The 27,501-nt window shown below is 58.4% G+C and overlaps 1 protein-coding gene across 1 annotated transcript in view; it reads right to left on the bottom strand.

Moving 5' to 3' along the window:
- Positions 1 to 1,507: 1,507 nt before the first annotated feature.
- Positions 1,508 to 27,501, bottom strand: part of PDE9A (phosphodiesterase 9A) — a 94,149-nt gene continuing 68,155 nt past the window's right edge. Inside the window, exons 7-19 of the mRNA XM_028126504.2 lie at positions 24,908 to 24,992; positions 19,632 to 19,713; positions 17,858 to 17,932; positions 14,201 to 14,287; positions 13,251 to 13,355; positions 12,930 to 13,012; positions 11,718 to 11,874; positions 8,768 to 8,881; positions 6,145 to 6,249; positions 5,359 to 5,487; positions 4,128 to 4,223; positions 2,634 to 2,742; positions 1,508 to 2,005 (exon numbers count right to left, since the gene is read on the bottom strand). Of these exons, the coding sequence (XP_027982305.1) occupies positions 2,650 to 2,742; positions 4,128 to 4,223; positions 5,359 to 5,487; positions 6,145 to 6,249; positions 8,768 to 8,881; positions 11,718 to 11,874; positions 12,930 to 13,012; positions 13,251 to 13,355; positions 14,201 to 14,287; positions 17,858 to 17,932; positions 19,632 to 19,713; positions 24,908 to 24,992 (1,211 nt within the window). The 3' untranslated portion in view covers positions 1,508 to 2,005; positions 2,634 to 2,649. The remainder of the gene's footprint in view (positions 2,006 to 2,633; positions 2,743 to 4,127; positions 4,224 to 5,358; positions 5,488 to 6,144; positions 6,250 to 8,767; positions 8,882 to 11,717; positions 11,875 to 12,929; positions 13,013 to 13,250; positions 13,356 to 14,200; positions 14,288 to 17,857; positions 17,933 to 19,631; positions 19,714 to 24,907; positions 24,993 to 27,501) is intronic.

Consider the following 27,501-nt stretch of genomic DNA (forward strand, 5'->3'; position numbering starts at 1 on the left):
CCAGTGCTGATACCGTCACTGACCTAGCCCCCGTGTGTGCAGTCTCCCGGGCCAGGGCTGTTCCAGGCTCTGGGTGAACAGGTTGAGCTGGGTGACAGGGCCCCCATCCGTGTGACAGAGGCTGGCTGGCGGTAAAGGGAGGGGCCGTGTCCATATGGAAGGTGACTCGTGCTGGGGCCGCGTCACCCCCATGGGCTCAGCTAATGCGGTGCGAATGACCCCAGTACATAAGCATTCTGGAGGCAGGAGGTTGGAGGAAGCATTTTGCGGGGGGCTGATGCTCTCGTGCCAGTTTGTGAGGTCTCTACTGACGGAAACCAGGCTGCCACACAAGGGTGGGGACTGTCACAGAGGTGCTCTCCTTACGGACTCCTTCCTCCAAGATGTTGATTTCCCTGTTCCAGGACTTGGTATGACCTCAGCCCCGTAATGCACACAGTGTGTTAGAGTGGGTTTGTGTGTGTGTGTGTGTGTGTGTGTGTGTACACCGGTGTACGTGTGATTGTGTGTCTCTGTGCATGGACGTGTGCACTTGTATACACATGCATATGTGTGTGGTTATGTGTGTGTATGCACAAGCTCTGAATTCAGTCATCGCTGTGTGAAGTTTGACAAGGGGCAGAGCGTGGCGAGGTGGGCATTCAGCACAACTCAGCAGGTGGGAGGTACTGGTCAGAGAGCTCTTTCACTGGGGGAGCAGGTCACAAACCTCGCGTGCAGGGCGGCGTGTGGGCCGAGGTGCATCGTCATCTGGATGCCTGCTGAGTTTGTTGTCACCGAAGCTGCCGTTCATACTGAACTGGAATCAAGAAGTGATGGAAAATGTCACAGCAGAAGATGAATTATTCAGGGATGGAAAGTAGTGCTCTGGAATTCGCCGAGAGGGAATGAATGCATGGAGGACACTAATCAACACCAGATGAAATGCCCACAGAGCGCAGATTATGCGGCGGCCTTTACAGACTTCTTCAGAGCGGAGCCTCTTCCGTGTGGAGAGGGGGCCGAGGAGGTGTGCGCGGCCCGGGAAGCATCGAGGGCTCTGAACACATGCGAGGCGTTGGGGGAGGGCTCGGGTGTGTGCTGCCCCTCAAGAGCTTGACTGCCCACCAGTGGGGGTCAGGTCTCCCTTCATGGGCACAGGGCCACCTCGAATGTGTCCCCAGTGCTTATCCCAAAAACAAGGGCAGGAAGAAGGGACAGCTCCCCTCCCTGGAGACCCTCAGATGTGCTGAGTATAATCTGCAGTTTGAGGTGTTCCATGCCCACCTCCCTGTAAACGGGCACCGGCCTGGTGGTGTGTTCACACCCATGTCTGACCAAGCGGCCTCCGGCCCCGTGCCTCCCCGCGCACAGCCACCAACGTCCCCTCGATGCTCACAGACAGGACACGCTCCGGGCACCGCCTGAGATTTAATTTGAATTTACACGGGATATGGAGCATCACATCACACTGGAAAACTGTTCTAAGATACATCTGCGGGGAAAGCACAGTTCCTTGTCTCTGCGGGAGAGCTGAGGGGCACTCTGGGGACTCTCAGAGGCAGCCCCGGGATACACAGCATTACCAAAGAAAAAGTACAGTACCCGTTTCTGTATAAGAATATATTATTTAAAAGACAGTTTAAAAATAAAAATTCTGTACAGCATCATGAATTCCTTTTTTTTTTTTTGTATCAGTGAACAAAACAGTTCTTAGAAAACGCAGTCTTGGCGGAGTAGGCGCTCAGAGTCAACTTTTCCCTGCACAGTTGGCTCCCGCGAGGCTCCGGCTCCTCCAGCCTGGTCCAGAACCACGGCCCGGACTGTCCTGCCGTCTTCAGGCTCCGTCTGCTTGGAAAAGGAAGAGGGAGAAAGCTGCTGTGGGGATTGAAGATGTGCAGGTGCTGTCAGACGTCCCAGGATGATGTGCAGACGATGCTTAAAAACCGCACATGCTGTTGAACACATTTAGGCCAAGTAAAACGATCTCAATCCCTCTTCTGAACGATTAAAAAATAGGATGTGCCTGAAAAACGAAACACCAATGTTACAAGCACCTGGGGTCGTCCGGTGCTCTGCTCGTTTAACGGACAAAACAACAATAGTAATGGTATTATCCCAGCTAGTGGAGAGATTCAGGCTGTGAGGCTCAGAGAGGTTGAGATGCTTGGGCGGGTCACTCAGCTTGTCCTAAACTAAGCTGGGACGGTTGGGTGCCTGTGCCTGTTGCTCCTTCTCTGCACAAAACAGGCCCCACGTCCCATGCCCTGCGCCTGGCACACTGTGTAACTGAGAATCTCTCCCGTGATACTTCAGCCCGAAGGGGCTGGTTTGCCTTTGACACGGACCACACGAGCAGCTACCGTCAAGTGCTTGGAAAATGCTCACAGCCGTGTGAGCGATACTGCATTTCTGGGAAGCTGTCACAACGTGCTTTTCCTTGTAAGTGGCCCCTAGGCTCGTGACCGATCTTGTGCTATCAGTCAAAGCATGTCCCCCTTCCTTCAGAGCCAAATTCTATGATTTACAGGCAAGAAATCAAAGTCTTACTTACTTCAAAACCATCAGCCATTTGGATTTCCTGCCCTCCCCACCTTATGTCCTCCCTGCCGCCCCTACAGATCCTCACTGCTGCCCCGTTTTGTCTGAATCACCATATGCGCTGAGACGTCAATTCAGGATGGCATTATCTTCGCTTTTCCTCACATCTCTGCTTCCCTCTCTCGGCGGGTCGGTGTGCCCGGATGTCAGGCTCTCTGTCTTCTGTAAGTAGGACAGAGTAGGGGACAATCAGGTTCCAGGAGCCCGTGAGTCCCTGCTTATCTGCTAAAGAGCTTCCCATTGAGTGAAATGCTAATGTGTCACGGAGACGGATGTCTGCAGCACAGTCTGTGTGCCCACCACCTTCCCCGCTATGGGAGGCCTCCCCGTCTCGGCCACAGTCCCGAGCTTAGACTGCTAGCTTGTCCGGGCTGCAGAGCCCAGTGGACTGGCGGGGGTGAGCACGGAGCCCACGGCCCTTTCTCTTTTGTGTGTCTGTCATTTTTTGGGGGTAGGAAAGCATCCTGGGGTTCCGAGTGGCCCCCGCTGGGTGGCCAGGCCTGGGACCTTTATAACGACGGCTGTCGGGGGGCCCAGGAATGCCAAGGTGCTTTAGCAATCCTGCCGGGGGCCCTGCCAGGGACATCTGCTCGGACATCGCTCTCTGTACCATTTGCTTGTAGGCTTTGGAGGCTCAGGACCTCTCGGTGACCTTCTGGTAGAGGGATCCGACTAGTGGAACCAGCTGTGGGTCTGGAAGGCCCATGGGCCAGTAGGCAAATCCTGAGCACCGATGATATGCCTGGTGTTGTACACACAGCAGTTTGGGGAATGAGAGCAACACAGTGCGCTTGGGAGACCACCTGGCGCTCAGCGGGGCATGGGGGTCCCCAGCGGCAAGGCCGGGGGGCACCATAACTGGCGGGCCCTGACTGAAGGAGGGGTGGAGACAGTATGGGGTGGGGTGTGTGGCGCGGCTGAGGCCAGGCCCACCCCAGCTGACTGGCTATGAGGTGTGGGGGGTGTCTGCGTGGTCTCCGGGGGCAGGGGTCCCCAAAGCAGAGATGTACACACACCAAGGCCCTGGCGTGGCCAGACCCGCTCACAGACCGTGCAGAACGCCTCTACCCCGGCTCTGAGCACGTGAGCTAGACCTTCCCTGGACATAGTACCAGGCCTCAGAGCAACCTAGAGCGAGGCCTGGTCTCCCTGACCCTGAGTGGGCCGAGCCACCATTTGTGAGCTCCGGGATGTGGGTGGTGGCTTCTGTCCTGCAGGGAGTGACCCGTCCTACTGCCCTGTCACTGAGCAAGGTCAGCCCCGGGGCCAGGAGGAGGACAGGGACGCACATTGGGGCCGGGGTGCTGCTCTGAGGGGGTCTGAGACGTGGAGAGACCCTGACGCATCCGTTTACAGCACAAGGACTGGGGACGGCATGACCCCTCCAAGGGGTGCAGAGCATTGGGGCAGTTTGGTTTCACGGAGAGTAAATGTGCCCTGGTTTGCCAGGGTCTGGATTTAGGGGGAATGGAAATGAGCTCTGGTGCAGAGGGCCCTCCCGCCGAGCACCACAAGGACTACCGCCTTCCCCACGCGGCACCTGTTACCTCTCTCAGGGCGTCATCCATTTGCTTCAGTTCCTCGTAACGATCTCTGGATTCCCAGAGGGGCTGGAGCATGATTTCCTCCACCACAGGGAAGAGCTGGGAGAGACAGACAGGTTCACGGTCCATCATTCTCGAAGTGGCCGCAAGCGTCTGGGAAACCGGGGGGCCAGGGGACCACACAACAAGTGTCCTCGGAGCCCCTGGGCTGCCACCTGCAGCGGGGTCCCCGGTGACCCCTGTCCTGAGGCCGTCTGGTCAGCGGCTCCTGGAGACCCGCAGGCCCAACACCTGCCTCCCACCCACCTCCAGGTCCTGCTCTGTTTCTGTCCTCACTTCACATGGCCCTGCCCTCCGCCTGCCTGTCCCCGAATGTCTGTTGTCCAGACGCCAGCCTCGTCTCTAGTCTCCTGACAGCCCTGTGGCCGGAGGAACCAGACGGTTCTGGTGGCGTGGCCTTGGCCACCCTGCCATCCCCACCCTGGGGGACCCTGCGCATGCAGCTCTTGGCCCTGGAACGCCCCCCATGCCTTCCGCGCTTCCCCGTCACAGCCCGGTTCTACTGCAGGGGGAGGGCAGGGCCCACGTGGCAGTCCTGCGCCCCTGCACCCGCTGGCCGTGACAAAGGCCCGGAAGTCCGTGCACGGAATGTACAGGGAGGCGAGTCCCCAGAGAAGTAGCAGCGAATGGGGTTTACGGGAGGACGCGCTGAGATGGTTCTGGAAGGCTGGCGGGTGCCATGGGCCTGGGGCCAGCTGAACGGGCGCACTCAGAGGTGGAGGCGTGAAGAAAGGCGAGGACTAAGAGCTGAGGGCCGTCCTGTAAGACAGGCGTGCCCAGGACGGCAGGGGACTGCGTGCAACGAGGGGGGCAGCCCTCCCTGTGTTGGGGGCATGGGGAGCCATGGAAGGTTCAGGAGAGAGGCAGGGATGGTCTCCTTGCTGAAACCAGCCTGGGGATGGCCGAGTGCCAGGTAGAGTGGGGCAGGTTAGGAGGTTCTTCTGAAGGCAGAGGTGCCCTGGGAGTGGAGAGCCTGGGGCGGCTCCAGGGGGCACGGAGACCAGAAGGCTGGGAGGGGTGAGAGGGGGAGGCGAGAGGGTGAGGGCCCCCGGGATGCCGGTGGAGGGGCCTCGGGTCCCACCTCACACCACACAGGGGCGCGCATGTGAACCAGCGCGTGTGCACAAGTGTGTGTCTCTCGATGAGTCTTCAGCACGTGGTGACAGTCACTCACCTTGGTCACCGTTTCGAACATCGGGATCAGGACAAACTTGATGAACCCAATTTGGGCTGTGGCTTTGGTCACTTTGTCCCGGTCCATGAAAGGGGCCACCGGAAGGCCCTCGGACTTCTCGCGGTCGCTCTGGGGGATGCAGTGGGCCGCAATGTTAGAAATACCCGTGGCCTCTGGACTCTGAGGGCACGGGGCATGTTCCGTGCCCCGTTCACCCAACCAGACCACTCTGCCGTAGGGGTGGAGGTAGCGACAGGAATGGAGCGGTATCTTCTGCGGCCACCGAAGCATTCAGAGGGTGTGGGGGGCCCGCCGTGAGGACAGGGCGCAGGGACGGGTGCGGCTGGCTCCGAGGCAGAGGTGGCCTGCAGGACTCCGGCCTCCTCCTGGGGCCCACCTCGCCGGCCTGCCAGCATCCTCGCCACGCTGGGTTGTCTGAGCGTCGGCTGACCTGCGTGGTCTCACCCATCCCTGGGGGCCCCTCCTGCCTCTGCTGCTTCTCTTTGAGGCCGTTTGCCTGACTCGTCCGCCCTACCAGCGGCGCACTGGTCACGGGGGCGGGTTTCATTGCTCGCTTTCCCAGGCTGCCCCTGGCTTCCCTGTGTCAGGTCATACCCGTTCATCTCGGATGTGCACCTGCTGTAAGGGCTTCCTGGAGGCTGGAGAAATCGTCTGTGACTCACTCCACTAGTCCCCCTGGGCACGCCCGTCGCCTTTCCAACACAGAGCCCGTGAAGGGGTTAAGCTGAGCGGCTGGGGGGGCTGGTGGCTGTGGGACACTCTTACCTGCATGAAATACTCTTCTAATAGGCAGTCCACCCAAGGTTCCGCAACTTCCATTGGACGGACCTCGTTAGAGATGTCGCAGCATTTTATCAAAATCATCTTCAGCTGGAAGAGAGATCTGGGATCAGGCATGGAGCGCAGAGCACGTCCCACTCCTGCTGTCTGGGGCTGGCCTTGCCGCCCCGGGGGGACGGAGGGCGGCGCTGCTGGCCAACGGGGGCTGAGCTGTGCTGCTTGTGTCCACGGCGCCGCGGGCTCGCTCTGGGCAGGTGTGCTGGCAGTCTGCGTCTAGAACCCCAGCCACCCCCGGGAGAACGGGGGCCTCACCAACCCCCACGGGATCAGAATCTGTTTGGGGGGCTTGAGGAGTAGAAAGGTCTGTTAACACAGACACGTTTTGTAATACAAACTTCAATCGTAAAGTTTAAAAGGATCTTCTTGCTTGTTGAGGACACACAAAAACATAGAAAAGAAGTCACCGTTAGCAGGCAGAGGTTAAAGGGGTGGTGGTGGGACCCCTGGTAGCAGTGAGTGTATCAGAGGAAGGGCCCTCACAGAATCTCAGGGTGGGGGATGTTCCCCTGGGCACCGCATGCCCCCGAGCACGAGTGGCACCTGCAGGGCTGCCTGTGACCCCAAGGGCATCCATTGGGCTGAGCTCTGATTGCACCTGCCCCTCCTGCCTGGAGTCAGAAAAATCACACCGCGGCGAAGGTGGTGTGGGCTTCTGCCCAGTGCTCCCAGGCATGTGTCTCCCCTGTGAGCTGGCGCTCTCTGCCCGGGGCCCCTGCACCTTCTGCTCAAGCCACCAGCCTGCAGAAACCTTGCCTCCCCCTGCTGCCCACTGCCTTCCAGGCCTGCTCTGGCCCCTCCTTCCAGCCTTCCTGCCCCCACCCCCCCAGCGCCAGATGGTGTCGCCCAGCAAGGCCCCCTGCTGCCACACACGACTGTCCCCAGGTGTCACTGACGTCCCGGGACAAAGCGTGGGCCACCGCTCAGGGTCTGAAGGTGACCAAAGTCCCCCCGGGCACACCAGCGTGGGCTGTGGGCCCTCTGAGTGGGCCCGGGCTGTTTGCACCCAGTCTTGCAGGAGGCGGGTGGGGAGCCTAACTCGGCAAAGCACCTCTCCACTCAGCTCAGCGTCTGGCACAGCCCCAGCTGAACCTCAGGGTGACCTGGCTGCCCTTTTCCCTGTCCCTGGTCACCACCCTTCCTTATCAGTGCCCGGGAGTCGATCCAGGCCTTCCTTGTCTGCTCTGGGGGTTGGCTCCAGAACACAGGCCATTACAGGGCCTTGCTCGGCAGGCCTCTGAGGGAAGTGGCCCGGGGCACAGCCTGGGCACTGCGTACTGGAGGGAGCTGTGCCAGGATCTCAGGCCGCAGCCACACGGGGCACTGCTCCCAGGCCTCCTGTTGGGGGCCTCGGCTGAGGTCCTAGAATCCATTTTGACCCAGAACCTTTCCACTCTCGGGCCTTTCCCTCTACATCCTCCAGTCCCCATGTCCATCAGGAATTGGGTGCTTTTGGGGCTCCTTGGCCAAGGCACGATCCCCTAGTCTGTGCCGCAGGCCACGGACCCTCACTCTGTGTGGGGGCGCAGGGCACTCCCTTGCCTGAATAGTTGGAGTGAGGGAGTGAAGGTGTGATGGTCATCATCCTGACCGCTCGGGCCCTGGCAGCAAGACTTCTGGCCTCCTGCCCCTGAGGGCCTTTCCTTACGTGTCGGAGGGAACCTGGAGGCTCCAAAGGGGCTCAGCCTATTCGTTCTTCCTCCTCGCCCTGCTGTGGAGGGCAGGCGGCACCCCCTACACCCCGCTGGTGTTTCAGGAGCAAGGCTGTCCCTCCAACATGACCGCATCTCCCCATGTTCAGCCCCATGAAGGGATGCCTTGCGAGGCCCTTCCTCCTGTTGTTTACTTATGGAGAATGCGAGGCCCTTCCCTAACACACTTTGTGTGTTAGCTGTAATTCAGGTTTGAGAACAGGATGGACAGAAGTCAGCCAGATCTCAGAGGGCTGTCCTTGTTCACCGGCTTCTAGGGATGGAAAGGGGCCATCAATTTTAAAGGAGAGAGAATGCCAGAAAGCAGGCCTCACACCCAGACCAGGCTCAGCATCACCCCTTCCCTGAAGACTGGGAAGGACGTTTCCATGTTTTTCTCTTAAAAGGGCAGGCACGGTGCCGACCCAGGTGGGCTCTCCTCACTGGAGAGATCTGCTCCCCTTCTCTGGATGCTCGGCCCCTGCTCATGGAGGGGTGAGCTGGGAAGGGGCCCTGCGGATCCCTGACTTGCCCGCCCAGAAACGGGTATGCAGGGTGTTTTCTGGGGCCGTGCCTTCATGGGAAGACCAGCTTTGTTCTCAGGAAACCAGAGCAAGATGGATTGCCTTCACCCACTCACCACCTTCAAGTCAGAACGAGATGCAGGAATCAGAAAAGCCACCTCTACCTGGGACATGGGCTCGCTGGGGGCTTTTCAGGTAAGCGCTGTGATTGTGTGCCCACTTTAATCATGCCTCGCTCCGAGGCCAGGCAAGGGTTGGGGTTTCTCGGTTTCCAGTCTGGGCTGGAGGGTGGGACACACGCACCAGCCCCTGAACGAGCTAAAACAAGCTACTTACAAGGGTCATGTGCTCCTCATTGCTGTAGTCAAAATTCTCCATTGTTTCTTTGAAAGAATCCATAATTTCTGCATGTCTTGCCATGTCAGTGGCTAAAATTAATGTGATCATCCCCTGAAAAGCGAAAGCAAAACGTTAACCCCGGGTACCGTCCCAGCACCACTCCGTGAGCCCTGACTGCATGCCGAACCCTCCGCGCACAGTGTCCCACTTAGTCCTCGTGCCAACTTGATGTGTGTCTCTGAGAATCAGTGTCCTCATTTTCAAGATGAAGAAGCAGAGCCTTGAGGAGGCTGGGGAGCCTCCCAGGCCACGGCTGGCAGGTGGAGGCTGGGGATTCAAACCCACGCGTGTGTTGCGGGTGAGACCCAAATGCTGAGTCCAGGAGGAGGCAGCCCCCTCAGGCCCGCCAGGCTCATTCGCTTGCAGGTGGCAGGCTCAGCACCATGCTTCCCTGTGACGGCTTGTCTCCGCCAAGGAGAAACGCTTCCCCTCCATCCAGGAATCCAGGTATATGGCTGGGCCTTTCATATCACGTCGCTGGAGGTCACTACCCGATTTTCCAGGAGACTTTTTCCCTGTTATCCAATCTCTGCCTTTGGTGCTTGGGAGCGATCAAAGTCAGGTTATATTTGATAGCACTGTTCTGCTAACACATTTGTAAATGAGGATGCAATGATTTAAAAAAAAAATTTTTTTTTTTTAAGTAGGCTCCACGGTCAGTGTGGAGCCCAACGCGGGGCTTGAACTCACGACCCCGAGATCAAGACCTGAGCTGAGACCAAGAGTCGGACGCTCAGCCGACTGAGCCACCTGGACGCCCCAATAATGTAGTGATTTTTAAAATATAAATATTTTATTATCTTGTTAACCAAATATTGGTTTAATAGAAGTAACATGATTCGAAGCCGTGACCGTCCGTGCAGCCCGAAAACACGTATAAGGACACAGCTCTGCACTGCACAGAGTGTGCTTTCCCCAGAACACAGAACTACAGCATCCGGGATGGAACTGCAATCAGTGGAGACGGAACATCTCAGATGTCTTCTGGGGGAGGGGAACATCCCTGGCGTTGTGAATTCTGCGGTTTCTTTTAAAGATTTCATTGTGTTACTAGTGAAGGGGCCACTCCTGTGAGGATTCATCCCTAAACACAATGACAAAATACTATTAAAAATTGGGTCAACTAGGGCACCTGGGTGGCTCAGTTGGTGAAGCATCTGCCTTCGGCGCAGGTCGTGATCTCGGGGTCCTGGGATCAAGCCCCAGGTCGGGCCCCACACTCGGTGCGGAGTCTGCCTCTCCCTCTCCCTCTGCTCCTCCCCCGGCTCACAGTTTCTCTCTTTAAATAAATAAAGAAATAAAATCTTAAAAAAAAATTGGGACAACTGATTTTATGCCCAGAAAGTCTCATTTTCACGTTAGTCATGTGTTTGAGGCAGGACAAGCCTCCTGTGTCCCCCTGGTGGGCGGGTCCTGCACTGACCGCTCCCAAGGGGCGGGTCACGCACGAGGGGGACCGTCCGGCTGCTGTGGTCCCTGCAGGAGCTCCTCACCGGGCCGCCGTTGGGGGCTCTCCATGATCTGCCCCTTTCCCACTTGAGAAAGATGCGCCTCGGCTCATCCTGGGAGCTCCAGAGCAGGGGAGAGAGCGGGAAAGCCCACAGATAAAGGGGACACAGCTGTGCTGGGAATCGGCGACTTGCTAGTGACTGACCTTCGGCACCACCCAGAGTTCTGAGCTTCCTGGAAGCATGGCTGATGGGTGACAACAGTTTACGGGGCTGCTCTCTGACAGAGTGAAGCTTTTCAGACCTCCGGGAGGGAGAGCCCGGATCCCGGGATTCCCGTGTCTTTATCAGGTGCACCTTGAAGCCAGGCCCCGAGGCATCGAGCGGGTGAGGTTGTCATCCGTGGGACGGCAGAGCGTGGCCCCTCCACACGAACATGGCCCGCGGCTCGTATGTCCCGAGGCCGCCGTACAGGCGCCACTCGCTGGGTGACGGACCAGCAGAAAGGCCCCCTCTCACAGTCCGGAGGCCAGAAGTCCCAAGGCTCTGGGGAAACGTCCTTCCCGACGTTCCCTGCTCCTGGTGGCCCCAGGCACTCCCTGACTTGGGTCCACGTCACTCCAGCCTCTGCCTCTGCTTTATGCGGCTTTTTCTTCCATGTATGTCTCCCCTTCTGTCTCTTCTGAGGACACTTGTCATTGGATTTAGGGCCCACCTGGGTAATCCAAGCTAATTTCCTCCAGAGCTCTAACTTTCCTACCAGCAAAGACTCTTTTCCCGAGTCGAGTCACATTCACAGGTTCCGGGGCTCAGGAAGGGAACATACAATTTCTTTGGCAAAGGGGGCTCCATTCAACCCGCATACTCCTCCAAGAGGTCCTTCCGGTCTCTTCCCTCCCCTGGAAACATCAGAGGGGGTGCACGGAGCTGTGCTCAGCGGGGACCCCCTGCGTGGAAGGGGGTGTTACTTGCAGTGAGTGGGAAGGTGTGGGTCTCAGGACAGGAGGGTGCTGTCACCTCCCCAGCATCCCTTATCTGAAGTGGGTGGTGGGGCTAAGTTGAGGTGGGGGTTCGGGAAGCAGTCAGGTTTCTGCCAGGTTGGATGCAGCAGGGGGGTCTGTCCAGGGCCTGCACGAACTCACTGTGGACCTCTGATGAGTGACCCAACCTCCGGAACCCTCACCCTCCCCGGCTGCGGGCTGGAGAAAGGACGAATCTCAAAGGATTCGGTCAAACTCGGGATGTGAAATGCAGGTTGGCGGGGTCTCGTGTATCCGTGCGGAGGGCTCGCCTCTCCCGGGGGTGCACTGGCCTTGGGGGGGGAGGGGTGGGGCCGGGAGCGCGTGGGGGCCTCAGCGCCTGGAGCAAGGGGGTTCCGCCCCAGGGTTGTGCTCACCGCCCCCCCACTCTGCAGTCAGAGGGCCCTTGCCCCTGCACACCTGTCTGATCTGCTTGAACTCGTCCGGCTGCACGTTGGCAAAGATGTTGCACTCGGGCTGGGCGAGAATTTGAAAGGCCACGGCGCAGTGGTGGTTCTCCAGGGGCGAGATGTCGTTGTATCGGACGGCCAGCTCCGTGCGGGCATTGATCTGGTACCTGGCATCGAAGGAGAGAGCACACGGAGCCTCAGGCACCCGCGGGGAAGCAGGGGCACCAGCAGAGGCCGGGAGTTGAGCTATGGCCCCTTTGCGGTACCAGGGACACACTCCGGGCTCTCCTGACTCTCTGCTGCCCCTTTCACTCGATGCCCTCAAGGTCCTTCCTATAACCTTACCAGGTGGACGCCACCAAGACCCCTCCTCTGCTCCCAGTGACAGTGCCCAAAGGCGATCAGGCCTTCCGTTTTGGCCCCTCGACATGTCATCGGTATGCGCAGAGGGCAGGTGTTTGTGGTGGGGGGTACCGGGTGTGTTTTCATGTTACAGCTGTGGCTATGACCCCTTGGCTGGACTGTACCTCGCACATGATCTTGAGTGTGAAAGCAGGGGGTGGATGCGCACGGTGCCCGCCTCCTTGGAGGAGCACGGGTGTCCCCACTATGGAGGCCTGCCATCAAAAGTGATGGTGAGTTCTCAGCCACGTCAGACCACACGAATACACCTGCTAGGACAGGTGCATCACCAGGGATGCAAACCGGTGCCACAGGGCCGGGACCCGGCAGTTATGCGGGGTGGACTCTGTGCCCTCGTGCCCCCAGAAGTGGGACTGGATCACTGTTCCCGTGAAGCCTGGCCTGTCGTCCTGGCCCCCACGGCCCGCTGTGGACCCCTCCCACCTGCTGCCCATCTGCGCTCACTCTCTGCCTTGGTCCTGTTGGAAACAGGTGGGGGAGGGGGATCCAGAGAACGGGGCATCACGTGTGGGCATCACGCCCTGTTTTAGGCGGAGGGGAGGCCTGGCATCACCAGGACTGCAGAGGAGTGTGGCAGCCCCTCGGGGCTCGGCAAGCCAGAAGCTTCTGCCCCGGGTGGCCCGAGGCCCTGGGCCAAGTCCTAGAGTGGGAGCTGTGTCCTACGGAGGTGATCTGGGGGCTGGTGAGGCCTTTGCCGGCAGCCCCAACTTGGAACTAGTCTGCGTGTTAAACTGAAAAGGTGACTCTGATAACCAGAGAGCCCTTTAAAAGGAAAAAGAGAGAAAAATCATGTACGTACGTGTTGTTGTACCCTGGATGATCCAAATCATGGCAGATGGCTGCCGTCATTAGAATCAAGATATCCATTTGGGAAAATTTCTCCTGGATCAGAGAGAGGGTGGGATGGGGTGAGGAGGGGGCTGGAATGGGGTGGGAGAGGGGTGACCTGGGTAGGATGAAGCCCCTCAGCAGCTGGCCTGGGGGTGGGGCCAGGGGGGCAGGTGACAACGGTGGGCTGGGGTGGCTTCCCTAGGAGGGCGGGGGAGCCTGGACCCCGGGTGGGGGCTGCGTCCCAAGTGCGGTGCTGCCACCCCCCGGCAGGAGCCCCCCAGAGACCCACCTGGAGCCTGCAGAGCCAGACCATGCTGTACATCATCTGGGTCACGCAGAAGCAATGCCGGAAGTTGTGGAAAGGGTTGTTCCTGTAGTTGTCATGCACGCAGAGCTGCGAGAGACGGACGGTCCCAGCTGCCCACGTGCGCTGCCCGCCCTCCCCGCCAAGCTGCCCTGGGCAGCTCCTTCCCATTTTGCCAGCTGACTGCTAGCGTTTCAGATGCACTCCGTATCACCCTCGGCTGACCCAGAGGCCAGCTGCCTTCCTGGGCTTGCTGGAGGCACGGGCAAGGCAGCCCAAGGGGGCCTGAGGACGTCCCACTGGCCACTCTGTGGCCAGAGGGCGGGTGGGCAGTAGGCTTTCACCTGGGCTCATGGACTGAGGTGTCCCCGGAAGGGCTCTGAGGAGCCATGCGGGGACGTGAAGCTGCGGGGAGGGCTGGGGGGCTCTCGGAGTGGCTCTGGGTCCCGGTCCTCATCACACCTTTTCATATTTTAATACTTAACATCTATGCTTTTCACACTTAGTTCTGAGCAACATTTTATTTAAAGTAATTGCTGAACACACACTCACATACTCATACACGTACCCCCTCCACACTTGCACTCACACCTACCGCACGCATTCACACACTCCCACCTACACACATTAACATTCATGCACACACGCACACATCACTCAGGCCGACACCCCCCCATAAACGTGCACGCACCTGCACACTCACTTCACTGCCCCCTCCTTGGTTCTTCCTGTTTTCTTGAGCACCAGAGCAGGAACTTAGGGGTACTGAGTGTTTTGGTGGGAGACGGACAGAGACAGGCTGCACGTCCTTACAGAGCACTCATGGGAACGTCACCTCCGTCTGTAGGACGCCACCAGCAAGGGGCCCGGGTGGTCTGTTCCCTAGTAACGGGATGACACTGTGTTCGAGGGGGACAGGGGGGACCTGCACTTACCAGCCATCTCCTGAGTGTGATGGGGTTGATGGAGAAATCTCTGACCAGGCCCAGGTCATGGTACATGTGCTCTAAGCAGCTCAGCATCTGCGGACACAGGAACAGAAGGGTGGTCTGTGGCGGGGCCGGCCAGCCTGGCCGCCCGACTGAGCTGCCTCTCCCGCATCCCGGGAGATGCCTGCAGGGCCCGCCGGTCCCTACAGGGTGAGCCCTCTGCTCCCAGGGGCCCTGAGAGCAAAGCCATGTTGACTCGGGGGGGGGGTCTCGGGACCCCTGGCAGGGATGTGGGGGCTTGAAAGAGCAGCCGGGCTGAGAAGTCAAGGGAGTTCCACGCAAGAAGGGACCGACTGGGTGAGAGGGGGCACCCCCGAACGACCACGTCCGAAGTGACTCTGAACTTGGACACACGAGAAGCCAGGCTGAGGTTCTGGGGACACGGTTCCACGGGACGCGCGCCCGAGAGCTGGTGCCTTCACAGACACAGACGCCCTGTGCTCGCTGAGACTCTGTGGCCTGCGTCCCCAGCACAGTTCGTGCGCCCTTGTGCGGCCCGCGGGGACCAGACACACACTGTAAGGGGCTCGTTGTGGGGTCTGGAAGGTAAGCCGCATTCCCGTCACTGAGCTGTCTTCTACGGGAATCTCGCTCAGGTTAAAATAGCTTTTGTTTTCAGTCCCGAAGATGATTGATTGTCATTGTTGTGATCTATTTAAATACAGCTCAGAGCTCTGGAGCTAATTAAGCCAGGGAAAAAAGACTGAATGTTTATTAAAAAGTGAGGGTCTGGGAACGCAGGCTCTGCTTTCTGGGAAGCAGGTCTTGCATGCAGCGCCCAGGAAGACGGGAGATCCACGAGGCGGGGACCGTTAGGCATCACCTGGTGGCATGGGGCGTGATACCCGCCCACGCTCCCCAGCTCCGGGGCCACACACCTGAGCCCTGCCTCATCCCATCTGCCAACTGTCTGGGGCCCGAGCGGTCACGCTCCCGGGCTGCCTCTGGTCACCGTGTGACCTTCTCTTCCCAAAAAGGTGTCTTATGGACTGAACTGTGGCCCCCAAATCAGTGTGTTGAAGCTCTAACCCCCGACACGACTGTGTGGACAGAGGGCCTTTAAACACTCATTAAGGTTAAATGAGGTCACCGGGGTGGCCCTGGTCCACTAGCACTGGTGTCCCCATGAGGAGAGGAGACCAGAACAGACATGCACACAGGGACGACCACGTGAGGACCTGGAAGGCAGTGTCTACACGCCAGGGAGAGGGGCCTGGGAGACACCCGCCCTGCCGACGCCTGATCTCGGACCTCCAGGTGTGAGTGGATGCCTTCTCGGCCTGTAGCTCATGTTACAGCTGCCCGAGCTGACTGCTACAGGGCACGCCACCGGAGACCCGTCTTCCTCGTTACACGGCACTGGGAGAGCTTGGAACACGGGGAGCATGGGCTCTGCATGTCCAGCCCTGTGCCTAGAGCGTCCACAAGACGGCTGTGGAAGGAATGCCACTGAGCCGAGACCCGTGGCATCGCCAAGAATTCAGTGGGCGTGTGTGGGAGCCTGCGGTGTCACGGATGGACTGTCCTCCTCGAGGGGACGGGATGGGCGCAGATTGCATTACGCGCAGGGCGCCAGGCTCTGGGGACGAGTTCAGGGCCCCGGTGTGCGGCTCGGGCTGCTGGCACCCACCGCCCTGGATGCCGGCGCTCGGGGCCAGAGGCCTGCAGCCCCCTTGCTCCCCTCTGCACGCGTGCACAGCTCCAGCAATCCCCAGGAGCCGTGATGGTGGTGGTGAGATCAGGAGTCCACAGTTGGAGGTGATGGGCAGACGAGACCATCTGGCCCCACTTCTGTGACGTGTGCGACAGCTCTGGAGTGGGAGGGACGCTTCGTGCATCCGCTGCCACGCTGGCAGCCGCTGGGCGGTCCGGGCCGGGTGGCCACGTGGAGGAGGCTGCAGGTGCTTGCCAGAGAGCCGGGGCCCCACGGCCTGCAAGGCCCGTGCTCCGGGGAGGTGGCCGTGCTGGAAGAGCTCTGGCACGTCAGCTGGTGGGGAACAAGAACACGAGAAGCCATTGCCTCCGTCTGCTCTCTGAGCCGGAGGACCCTGCTGGGGCTGAGGGTGCTGAGCACAGAGATACCCTCACGCGAAGGAAGAGGTGTGATCCCCCAATGGGGGCCCCAACATTCTGGGGTGTGAGCTGCTTCATGGGCGGCCAGATGCAGTTTTGGGGGGCCTACACCGCCCACAGTTCCAAATCCATGGCACCCCCAGATTGGCCAGAGGCTAGGGCTCCTATCCTTGGGCATCTCTGGTTCCTGGCCGCGTGCTGGCAGAACGTCTCTGGAAACCCCGGAACCGCTGAGCAGTCTGCCCTGGGCACTGAGATGCGCTGGGGGAAGCCCACCGGAGGCGGGGCCCACCTGCAGGCTTCACCCCGGCCCTGACGCCGTGGGCAGGCGGCCTTCCCCTCCTGGGTGCGTGAATCCTTCAGCCTCTCCGGCCCCAGTGGGATTCCGTGGGAGATGGAGACAGAGCGGGTAGTGAGTGCGCATTTCCAGGCAGGCGCTTTGCCATCGGGGACCCGGCTCTGCTCTCACTGCCGGTGTGCGGAAGCCGGAGCGATTTCCAGCAGTGGTGTCTGCCCACCTGCCAGAAGCAGGAATCTGTGCGCGCCGAGCCATCCCGGTGTGCCCACTCACCTGTGCACAAGCCTTGCCCAGCCCAGGTCCTAAGTTCAGACCCTGGTCCTGACACTTGTCTTCAAGGACCTGACCCCTGTTTCTCCTGGCCATGCCACCTCCTATCCCCGCCGGGCATGGTGGCTTCCACTGTGGCTTCTTGCCCACCTAAACCCACGCTCCAGTCCTGCGCACTCCTGGGTGGCTGGATGATTTGGGGTCCACGTGTCGTCCGGTCCAGGGTTTGCGATGGGACGATCCCTGGGGCACGGGCCAGCAAACAGTGGGGCGGAGGTGGGGTGGGCAGGGCAGCAGTCTTGTGCCGGAACAAAAGCACGAGAGCCGGGCGCTTCCGAGACCCTGGCCCTGGTGAGCGAGACGGTGCCCGCTCAGGGTGCAGAGCTCTTCTTTCCTGCGCCCTGCGGTGAGCTTGCAGGGGGGCGGCCTTTCTGCGTGTCTGTGTTACCAGAAAGCTGGAGAAGTCGTAGATTCGGTGGGCCTCATGTCCATGATGAGGGACTTTTGTTTTCTCGGGGTTCAGACACAGAGGGGTACAACTGGTATTATTAGATTCGGCCGAATAAACAAAAATCTCCATGTTAGTGTTTTCTCAGCAAAAGGGGAAATTGGAAGAATGGTCTTGCTGCCGAGTCCTGCACCCCCAGCCCTGCATCCTCTGGCTGAGACACAGCTGTCTTCCCTCCGCCCCTCTCCTGAGGAGGCGCCTCCCGGGTTTCCCCTCAGGGGGCGCGGCGGCTGGCCCAGGAGGGTGTGCGGGGTTTGGGGGGCCAGCTTTCCTGCACTTGACCACCCGTGCCTCTGCTCTGACACCCCCCTTTCTGAGGCCTGCGTCCGGGCCCCCCTGAGCCCACCCAGAGTCAGACTGAGGGAAAACCTGGAGAATCAAGGTCAGAGAGCAGGCGAAGCCATGGGGGACCCTGGCAGGTCCCCGTGACGCTGGCACCGGGCCCCTCACTCACCTCGTTGGGCTCCCAGAGCCAGACGTCGAAGGTGGGCTTCCGGAGAGCTTCGATGGTCTCTGGGGAGAGCAGGTACTGGAAAGGACAGGAGGTCAGTTAGGCTCTGGGCTGAGACAAAGGCTGGTGAGCTCTCATGGGTGGGGGACGTTTCCTGTTCCCTGGTCAAGGACACCTGCGCACGGACTCCAAGGCCACACTCTACAAGGATTCTGTGGAGGGCCAGCCTCCAGGGACAGAAATCCCATCTGTGGCTGCCAGAGGCAGGGCGGGGGCACCAGGAGGGCTGTGGGGGGAGAGATGTTCCACATTCGACTGTGCAGAGGTTGCCTAAATCTCTCCAAAGTCACAGCGCACCGCACCTGCAGGAGGCAAGCTTGACTGCGGGTAAATTACCTCTTCGTAAACCCGATTTAAAAAAACAATAGAGTGAAGTCAAGGATAAAGAATTAACTTGGCACAGATCCAATACTGGCTAAGAAGCTATTCGGAGTTTCTTTCTTTGGCTGCAGGCTAACGCGGTGCTGCTTTGCTGGGGGGTGTGGATCAGGGAGTGCCAGAGTTTGGGTCAAACTGTCGTGGGAAATAGGCTGTGATCTTAGATATAAGACCGTCATGGTGTTAGGGATTAGATGTAATCTTCCCCGACGTCTTTTGGTTTGCTTGGTTTTTTAATTAATTTATTATTATTGTTATTGTTATTATTATTATTATTATTATTATTTAGAAAGAGAGAGCAGGGGGAGGAGCAGAGGGAGAGTGAATCTCAAGCAGGCTCCCCGCTGAGTGCAGACCCCGACGTGGGGCTCGATCCCAGGACCCTGAGACCATGACCTGAGCCAAAACCAAGAGTCAGATGCCTAACTGACCGAGTCAGCCGGGGGCACCTGTTTGGTTTCTTATAAGGATTGCTATGGAGGATGGACACCTTTCATGTTGGCCGTTGGCTGGGCCTTGTGGGCCCCTGGGGCAGGATCGGGAGATGCGGGTCATGTCTTCTTGTGGGAAGAGGCCCTAGTGTCCATCTGAAGACCTCAGACAATATGTTGCACATATTTGGAAGCGGGTGGGGGGAACCCCTCACAGCTCGGCTCTGGGAGGCTCTTTGTCCCCACGAGGACCGTGGGCAGTGGCGGGGGGGGGTCTGCCCCACGCTGGGCCCGGGAAGCCTGTCCCTGCGCCAGCACACGGAAGCCTGACTCTTAGCGGAAGTGTGTGTGGACAGTCGGCCAGGCCAGGGTCTCGCTGACTCAGCTGAAAGCATGGCCGAGACAGTGACCGACATCACAAGACCCTTCTCTGTGGCGGTTTGAAGCCCACCCGCCCAACTCCCCGGTCACTGGGGCCTCCACTAGGGCTTGGACTCTTGCAATGGAGAAACCTCTCGAGGCGGAAAAGCAAAACTTCTCATGATAGCTCCACACTGTTCAGGACAGGAGATCCAGTGAGGCCGATTTTAGGTGATTTTAGAAATGGAAGCTCCTTACAGTAACGTATGAGTGTGAACACCCTCACCGAGTGGGCGAGGGGTGGACAGCGGGGAGGGGCCGTGACCTGCCGGCCTGGGGGCCCCCGCGGCTAGCACCCGGCGAAGAGAAAAAGTACTGGGCCTGAGAATGGCAAGCGGGTGTCGCACGGCCCAGGGCCAGGGCGGGAGCTGCATCTGCAAACGTGCGGACAGAGGGGGGCCTGGCCAGGAAGTCGGGGTGGCTGGGGGTGGGGGGCCCGGCCGGGGGCGCACACCTGCCATTTCTCCAGGGCCCGAGTGTCCTCTCACCTTGGGATACGTGGGGACATCACGCCGAGTTGTCAGTTTCTTGCTGTTATCCACAAAACTGTACTTACAGGGACAGCTGGTCCTGCAGGAGGACAGTCAGGATCAGTTCTGGGATGGCCGCTTCGGACGAGGGGTCTGCCGGGGCCCCTCCTCAGAGTGACACCAAAGAAGCCCCAGCCAAACCCAGACCCCACACACCCCTTGGTCTTGTTAGTCAGCAAGCCAGTGACCTGTCAGTGCTAACCCACCGGGACCCCGCCTGGACCTGGGATGTTGTAGCTCTCCAAAAACATGTTACCTTCATTTTAGGCAAATTCCTAAAAAATCTTTTGATGATGCAAGTAAAAACATTTTTATTTTAAAAAATTCAAACAAGGAGGAAGTAGGCAAAGTTTTTTGTTTTTTTGTTTTTTTTTAAAGCAAGCCCCCACGTTACCTACTTCTTTCCTTTCAATCTCACACCCTGGAAATACCTTCTGTTAAGTTTGGGGTATCCTTCCAGAATTTTCCTAGGCATGGACACACAGGGACAGTGCCTTGGATTTTTAACAAAAATGGAACTGTCTCAAACTTACTCTTTTGCTACTTGTTTTCTTCACCTTGCTCAAGGCAAACTCTCTGCTTGTTGCTCCCCAGAGCTCGGTGTCAAGGGCACGTCCTTCTGGGGTGCCTCTGGGGGGGTGCTGTGCTGCCAATCCAATCCCCACCATGGACTTTTAGGATGTTTCCAGCTTCCCCCCGTACCTACCTTTAGAGATTAATTTGCTATCGGGCTCCTGACTCTGTTTCCCTTCACTTCTAAGTATCGAGGTGCCCCCTCCCCCGCAAAAGGACAGAACAAATCCAGCCAGGCGTACTCTGGAGGGAAGCTACCGTCCAGCATCAGGGGGGAGTGTGCTGAGCCCGGTGGTACCCGGGGCTGGATGTGGCCCTCTCCCCACCTGGGAACCCTCCCTTCCTGGAACGGAACATACTCCCTTATCCTCAGACGTTACACACTTTGTAGATCACGTCCTGTCTCCTGGGAGAGCACTTCAATACCCCGCACAGTAAGAGCCATGAGACATTCCTATCCTTTAAGCCTGTACGTCTATGCTGGGGAATGTATTTTAAGAAAAGAACTAGATGCTAGCAAACCACTCTGTGCATGAAGGTATTCACTGCAACGTCATCTGTTGTAAAAACACAATAAACCAGAAGCCACCTCAATGTTGCTGAGAGGGAAATAATTTAAACCATCACTGTACGTCAACAAGACGGACTGTTATGTGTTAAGATATTGACACGTATTATGTGAAGTAAAAAGGTTTTTGGGGAAAGAGGAAAAAGAAATGTTGTATACAGTATGGGCTGAAAAGCAATGCAAAAAAAAAAAAAATCTACCAAGGTTCGAGGAGAAGAGAACACATTTGGTGGGCTGAGATGAGCGTGCATTGTGGCTTCCTGGGAAAACGTATGAACTGGATGTTGGTTCAAATTTGATCCATTTATTGCTCACAGTGTAGTAAGTGAAAAAAAGATTACAACACAGTATTTCTTTTCAAAAGGAGGTCTCTATACACAGAAACACATCGGGGCAGCTCGGCATCCAGATTTCAGGTGGGGCTTGCCCCCTCATCCGTACAGTCTGGAGGTTTTACCTGGGGGCTCCGCTACTTGCAAACTCAGAGTAATACCTCTGTGTCCTTTCTGATAAAGGAGCCTTCAGTACAATTTTCTGGGCGTCCTGCTATTCTTTCCCTCAACGCGATGCTTACAAAACTCATCAGACGTCGTGTGGGGAGGGGATTTTAACACAGATTCAGCAAAAGTAACCCGTGAACCTCTAAAAGGCACCAACCAGGTAGGTGTCTCCCATTGCTGCCCTATAAATGAGAAGTCGCCCCCCACACGTTTCTGAGCAGTGACGAGCTTGGTCTGTGTCCTTGAGAACGGAGACCACAGCATCACCCTGTCTTCCCTGCGCTTAGCCTCTCCCGTGCAGACATCCCCACACGTGTCGTGTACGAAGGCCGTATTTCCTGGGAGGGCGGGGAGGGGAAGCTTGCACAAAGCAAGATGGTTCGCCTGCTGGAATCCAGTTGCTTCCTTGAAAATCCCGGTGTCAGGAGCATCTGCTGCGTGCCTGGCGCCTCCCGCCACCCTCCCCCACCTCGGCCAGGCGGCCCGCCTGCTCCCTCTGTGCCCCGTTGCCACGGGAACCAGCCTCCTCCAGCGACAGAGCCCCTGGCATGGTGCCTTTTCTTTTCATTCTATTTGGGGCTCATTTTTGCTTTCATTTCCTGGGCTCCCAGCGCCCCACCCCGTGGCTCGTCTGGTGGACAAGGTCATTTGTTCGGGATGGAAGTGGAGACTGGAGCCCCCGGAGCCCTGGGGAGCCCTCCCCCACCTGGGGTGAAGCAGCAAGCTCCACTCTGCACAGCTAGGCAGGAAACTGGACCCGGGGAAACCCAAGGCGTGTGTCTCGGAGGCGCACGGCCTGGTCTGGGGGCGTCCCAGAGCCGGAGGGCCCCTGGCACGGAGGCCCAGCTGGGTGGTGCTCGTGGGGGGGCGATCGTGGGGCCGCCCTTCAGGCTCGTTAGCCATCTGTGCGGGCACGGGGCAGAATCTGTCCCCCCAGGGAGGCCGACCGCCGTCTAGCCGGGTTGATAGCCAGGAACCAGAGCTGTGCGGGGTGCCTGTTTCTGCCCCCAGCCCAAGCGAAGCCCTGTGTGGAGGAGCCTGGTGCTGGGGACGCTGACATGCCGCACGGCATCCCTGCGTGGTTAAAACGGAACCTTGCAGACAACAGAGACGGGGGGATGCCCGTGGCTTCCTGTTGGCCATCTGAGTTCACGTCTCCGTAAAGCAAAGGGAAGGGCCATTTGTGTGGGGCCCAGAAGGGCCCGGGGCAGGTGGCGTGGCTGTGGGTTAGACCCGGGCCCAGGCCACCTGGTTTCCTTTTCCTAAACGTGTCAGCAACGTTTGAGAGCTTTACCCCGTCTGTTTGTGACTAAAGAGTCACACCTACCCGTCTCTCACCTCCGTGGGATGCTGTGAATACCGTCTGCCGAGAACATCGCCTCTAGAAGCAGTTAGGGCACCGGGAAGGCTTCTCTTTGGATTACGGCACTGGGAGCTCTAAAAATGGACTTTTTGGGCGGCGAGGGAGAGCGCTTCAACCCTCGGCTGGGCCCAGGCACCCGCCACGCCTCGGCTCTGCCCACTGGGCTAGACGGGTGCCGGTGGGTCACGGTTTGCCTCTTGGCTCCCGGCGGGGAGGCTTCGTCCCATGTGCTCTAAAATTGGGAGTATCCCCCCTCGTGCTATTGTGTGGGTTGAATTATGTCCTCCAAAAGTGAGAAGGGGGAGTCCTAAGCCCCAGGACTGGGCACGTGACTTCCTTTGGAAGGAGGGTCATCCCAGGTGTCATGACTTCACACGTGGCCACACTGGGGCAGTGGGCCCTAATCCAAGAAGACAGTTGTCCTTTAAGAAAGGGACATCTGGGCACAGAGACACACGCAGGGAGAAGGCCGTGTGAAGGCCGGGACTGCAGTAACGCACAGACCAGCCAGGAGCCCCCAGGGCTGCTAACAGCCGCCAGAAGCTTCCGAGAGGGGCTGGACTAGATCCGCCCTGGAGCCTTCAGACGGAGCGTGGCCTTGTGGACACCTTGGTCTCTGACTTCTGGCCATCGGTTCTGTTGTTTCAGGCCCCCGGACCGTGGTGCTCTTGTGGCCACCACGGGACGCCAGGACAACCCGGACCCGGCGAGCTCTTCCCTCGGCAATCCGGGTGGCAGGAGCCCCAGGACGGCACACGCCCCTCCTCCCCGGGATGGGAGGAAGGTGCAGGAGCTGGAGGGAGCCCCTCGGAACGCGGGGGCAGGGACGGGGCCAGCGAGGCGGCTCTGGGCAGGCGGCAGGCCTTAGTCATTCGAGGAGGGGCAAGTGGCTGCCTTCTAAAAAGCCTCCCGCAGGTGCTCTGTGGGCTCACAGGTCGGCATGTTTGTGAGTGAGGTGACGCCCACGGAGGCGGGAAGGGACCTCAGGGGCCCCATTGCTGCCCAGGACACACCCACTCTGGCCAGGGCGCGTGGCAGCTAGAGGGCGACTACGTGACCCCGGCCGCAGAGGGCCTGAGCATCCTCCGGCCTGCTGAGCCTGGCCCAGCCGACTCCCGGGCCCGTAGCCGGTCCCACGACGGCCTCTGGCTCCTGCCCCCAAAGAGCCTCTCACTAAGGGGATGTGTCCAGCATGAATTATTCACTCGCAATTTTCTGCAAATTTTCACAAAGTCCTTCACCCTGACTTTTCCAAATCACATGGGATGAGACATCTCCAAATCCATATCAGGTGCCAAGTGGTTATGATAGAAACGTGGCGTGGTCCCTGTAAGACCACACTAACGTGGCTTCGAGCCCGGCCGAGGCCAGCCAGCCCCTCGGCTTCGCATGGGACCGTCAGCTTCCCTTTCACCTCCTGCCTTCAAAGAGCCTTCCACGCGGCTGGCCTCCCTCACTAAGCGGGTCGCCCTCAACGTTTTAAGACCCGCGAATGATCTTCAAACTGGGAGGTGAGCTTTCAGGGACAGTCTGGGGGGGTGCGCAGGGCTAGTCTTCGGTTCCTTGTCCCCACTAAATGCCGCCGAGCTCCCCACACTTACACGCTCCATGCCCGCGCCACCCCCCCCCCCCCCATTCATCTCTGCTGTCACGCCGAATGCTTGCTGGGACCACAGTTTTGGCAGAGGGTCCTGTACAAACACCTGCCTTCAAGGGGGTGTAAGGAAGCCCGGGGTGTTTTTTTCCACGAATTTCTGCTCCCCAGGGGAGAACCCCTCGTTCTGCACGACAGGTGATCTCTGTGTGGAGAATGGCCAGAGGCCCTGTGGCATCTCCCCTGTGCCCTGCTATTCTGAGCTCTGGGGAAGTCCACACAGGAGCATGGCCTCCGGGCACCAGGACACCCTCCCCGTGAGCCAAATGCCTTTTCCTCTTATCGGGCCCTTTCTTTAAAAATCAATGCCAGCTTCTCTCAGGCTGGATAAGTGAGTCCTAACACTTTGATCTGCGGGAGGATTATTCCCCCTTTAAATGAAGCCACCCTCCTCACCTCCATCTAAGACTGTGCAGTTGACAAGCCCACCCCAGCCGGAGCCGGGCTACCTCCGCCCTGCGCTCACCCCGGCCGGAGCTGGGTCCGGCTCTGCCGCAGCGCGTCGGGGGGAGCAGCCCAGAGCCACCCCCTCCCCGGGCCCATGTGCAGGGCCGCTCTCCCCAGGCCTGACCTTACCTGCTGCTTCTGGCCACCAGCTCTTCCCGCATCTTCTTGATGTCACTCTTGCATTTCTCGATCTCCACCACTTTCAGGCCTTCCACTGGGACAAAGAAAAACAAGGGGGTTGCCATGGAGACACGCAGAGGACCCTGAGAGGCTGGTGACTGGGACTGGCCCCGCGAGAAAGCTGGCTCTGGCCCCTGCCGGGGTCCCTGCTGCGGAGGGTGCCGGCAGCTCAGGGGCAAGGACTCTGGCCTGGTGGGCCTGTCCCGTGTGGAGCCAGCATGAACCGCCGCACCCCTCCCTGCGGTTTCTGCAGGGCAGAGCCCCTGCTCCCCTCCCCACAATCCCGAGTCTTCCTGCACCCACTCCCCACTTTCTGTCTCCAGGCCTCCAAGCACCAGCTGGGGACAGGGGACAAAGAAATCTCTTATCCCAGAAAGAAGAGGAGGAAATAAGGCCACAGTGCATGAAAACATGACCAGAAGCTCGGGGGGCAACACCCCAGCCTTCCTGGCAAGGATGAGCTCATATTGCTATAAAACCTTCCCATTTTAAGGTCCCACTGGAGCAGTTAACCGGGAGAAGGTGTGGACTTCATGTGGGGGGACGCGAACAGGGCCGGCCAAGGGTGAGCAGAGCCGGGCTCGCTCACGTTCTCACAGCCCCCTGCAGAAGAGGGCCTACAAAGTCCGGACACCACTGTTCCCCCAAGAACGAACTGGAGCTCATGCCTCCCAGCGAGCGCTCAGCTTCAAGACCTTCACTCTGGCGGGTGCACACGTAGCCCAGAAATACTGCTACTGAGCAAGTGGCTTCACAGAGGTTTTCAGGTTCAAGTCAGCTTTTAGGGAACAGAAGAGATTTGCTTTGCGACTCTGCAATCACACCTCAATTTTCATGCAAAAAGATACTACCCACGATGCTACTGTAGTCCCCTTTTTACTCAAGCGTGGTCTGAATACCTAAAAATACGATGCGAATGATTTCTCCAGGAAAAACAACCCCCTCCCACGACAAGTGTCTGCAGAGGAGAAACGCAAGGCAACCTGCCCGAACCCCAAGCTCCCCGGGGCAGTTTTCCAAGCATTTCCAGGGTCAGGGTTCAGGTGGGGGCAAGGCTACCAAAAATATTGCTTCTTTCTGCCCAAAGTGGTGGGAATCTGGAGGATCTGATATTCGGACGTGGTTTTGGTGACTTGCTTCTGTGCCACTCGGGGGATGTTGTACCGAAGGCTACCCCCCCGCAGGACACGGGACCAAAGCCCAGGGCTGTCAGTGCAAGGGGTTGGGACCAGCCAGGTGGGGAAACACAGAGAATTCGACCTCGGGGATGGTCCACTCCCTCACTAAGAGCCCACAACCGCCTTCTGGAACAGGGTGTTCTTTGCGCTTCCTTGCATCATGGACCCCATTGGGAAGTGGCTGGAAGCCAAAGGTCCTTCTTGGAGAAAAGCACACCAGCTCCCACCCCTTCTGGTTTGGACCTCCCAGAGCGCCGTGTCCAGGCCCTGGGCCACACTGCAGGAGGCTGGCACGCAGGGGAGCCACAGTTCCAGCTGCATCTGCCGCGGGGACGCTGACCTCAGCACATGGCAGATTCAATGTCCGTGGGAAGGAGCTCAGTCTTGTTGACATGTGAAGGGCAGACATTTCCAGAAAGTAAGCAGTTCTGGAGAAGAGTTCTGGTATGTGGTATAGACTTCAATCCTCAAAGCAAATAAACAAGCAGTATAAAGTCCAAACAGGGTGGCTGTGCCTGCCGAAGTCCGCGGTTACATTTACTGCATTTTAAACATACATAGGAAATGCAGAGCATCTCCAAGAAGAATGTTGTAAAATTTATCTACAGTCCTACTGGCCCAGAGAACAACCCATTTATTATGTACAGTGGTGTGGATCTTTCCAGGCGTTTCTCTCCCACCCCCGTGCGTTGGAAACAGCTCTCTGTCCATCCCGAGTTTTAAAGAGACAAAATTGGGATCATGCTGCTTGTGTTTTCTCATTTGCTTTTTACTGTCATCAGTAAATTTAGGACACGCCCGGTGTTAGCAGCTGCCTCCTGGCTCATGGCTTTTGGTGGGTGTGTAAGTTTTGATTATTCAATATTGGTTCATGTAGATCAGATTTCCGGGCCATTTACTAGGGGGTGATGTTCAAATTCAGACTTTTGGGCGACACAGAACAATATCACTAATTTGAATCCCAGAGATTCAGAATTCATGGCGATTACGCTTATGAAGAGCCCTGTTGCCAAGGAAATTGATAATGAGTAACAAGATGGCAAAGTTGGGCATTAATCAATGGACAGAACAAACATGTCACAGGATTAAAGGCAGAACACAGGGGGTGGGGGGGTCCGGCGGCGGGGGCGGCAGCCGGAGCACCACGCACCCGCCACCGCTGCTCCCGCCCCTTCCAGGCCATTTCTGGAAGATTCCACAGCTTAGCTTTGGCCTGTCCCAGCCCTGCGTTGCCCCGGTCCCACAGGAGGGAGAGGGCCCGGCCTAGGAGCAGGGCCCTACCCCTGAGAAGTCCTGCACAGACCCTGGAGACAGCTCTCCAGTGAGGCTGGATGTCAGGTCCCTACAGGGCAGCCTCATCTGTCC

This window comes from Eumetopias jubatus, unplaced genomic scaffold (genome assembly GCF_037043125.1).
Source record: "Eumetopias jubatus isolate StellerSeaLion01/CBP00866 unplaced genomic scaffold, mEumJub1_p1.0 scaffold_1, whole genome shotgun sequence".
NCBI lineage: Eukaryota > Metazoa > Chordata > Mammalia > Carnivora > Otariidae > Eumetopias > Eumetopias jubatus.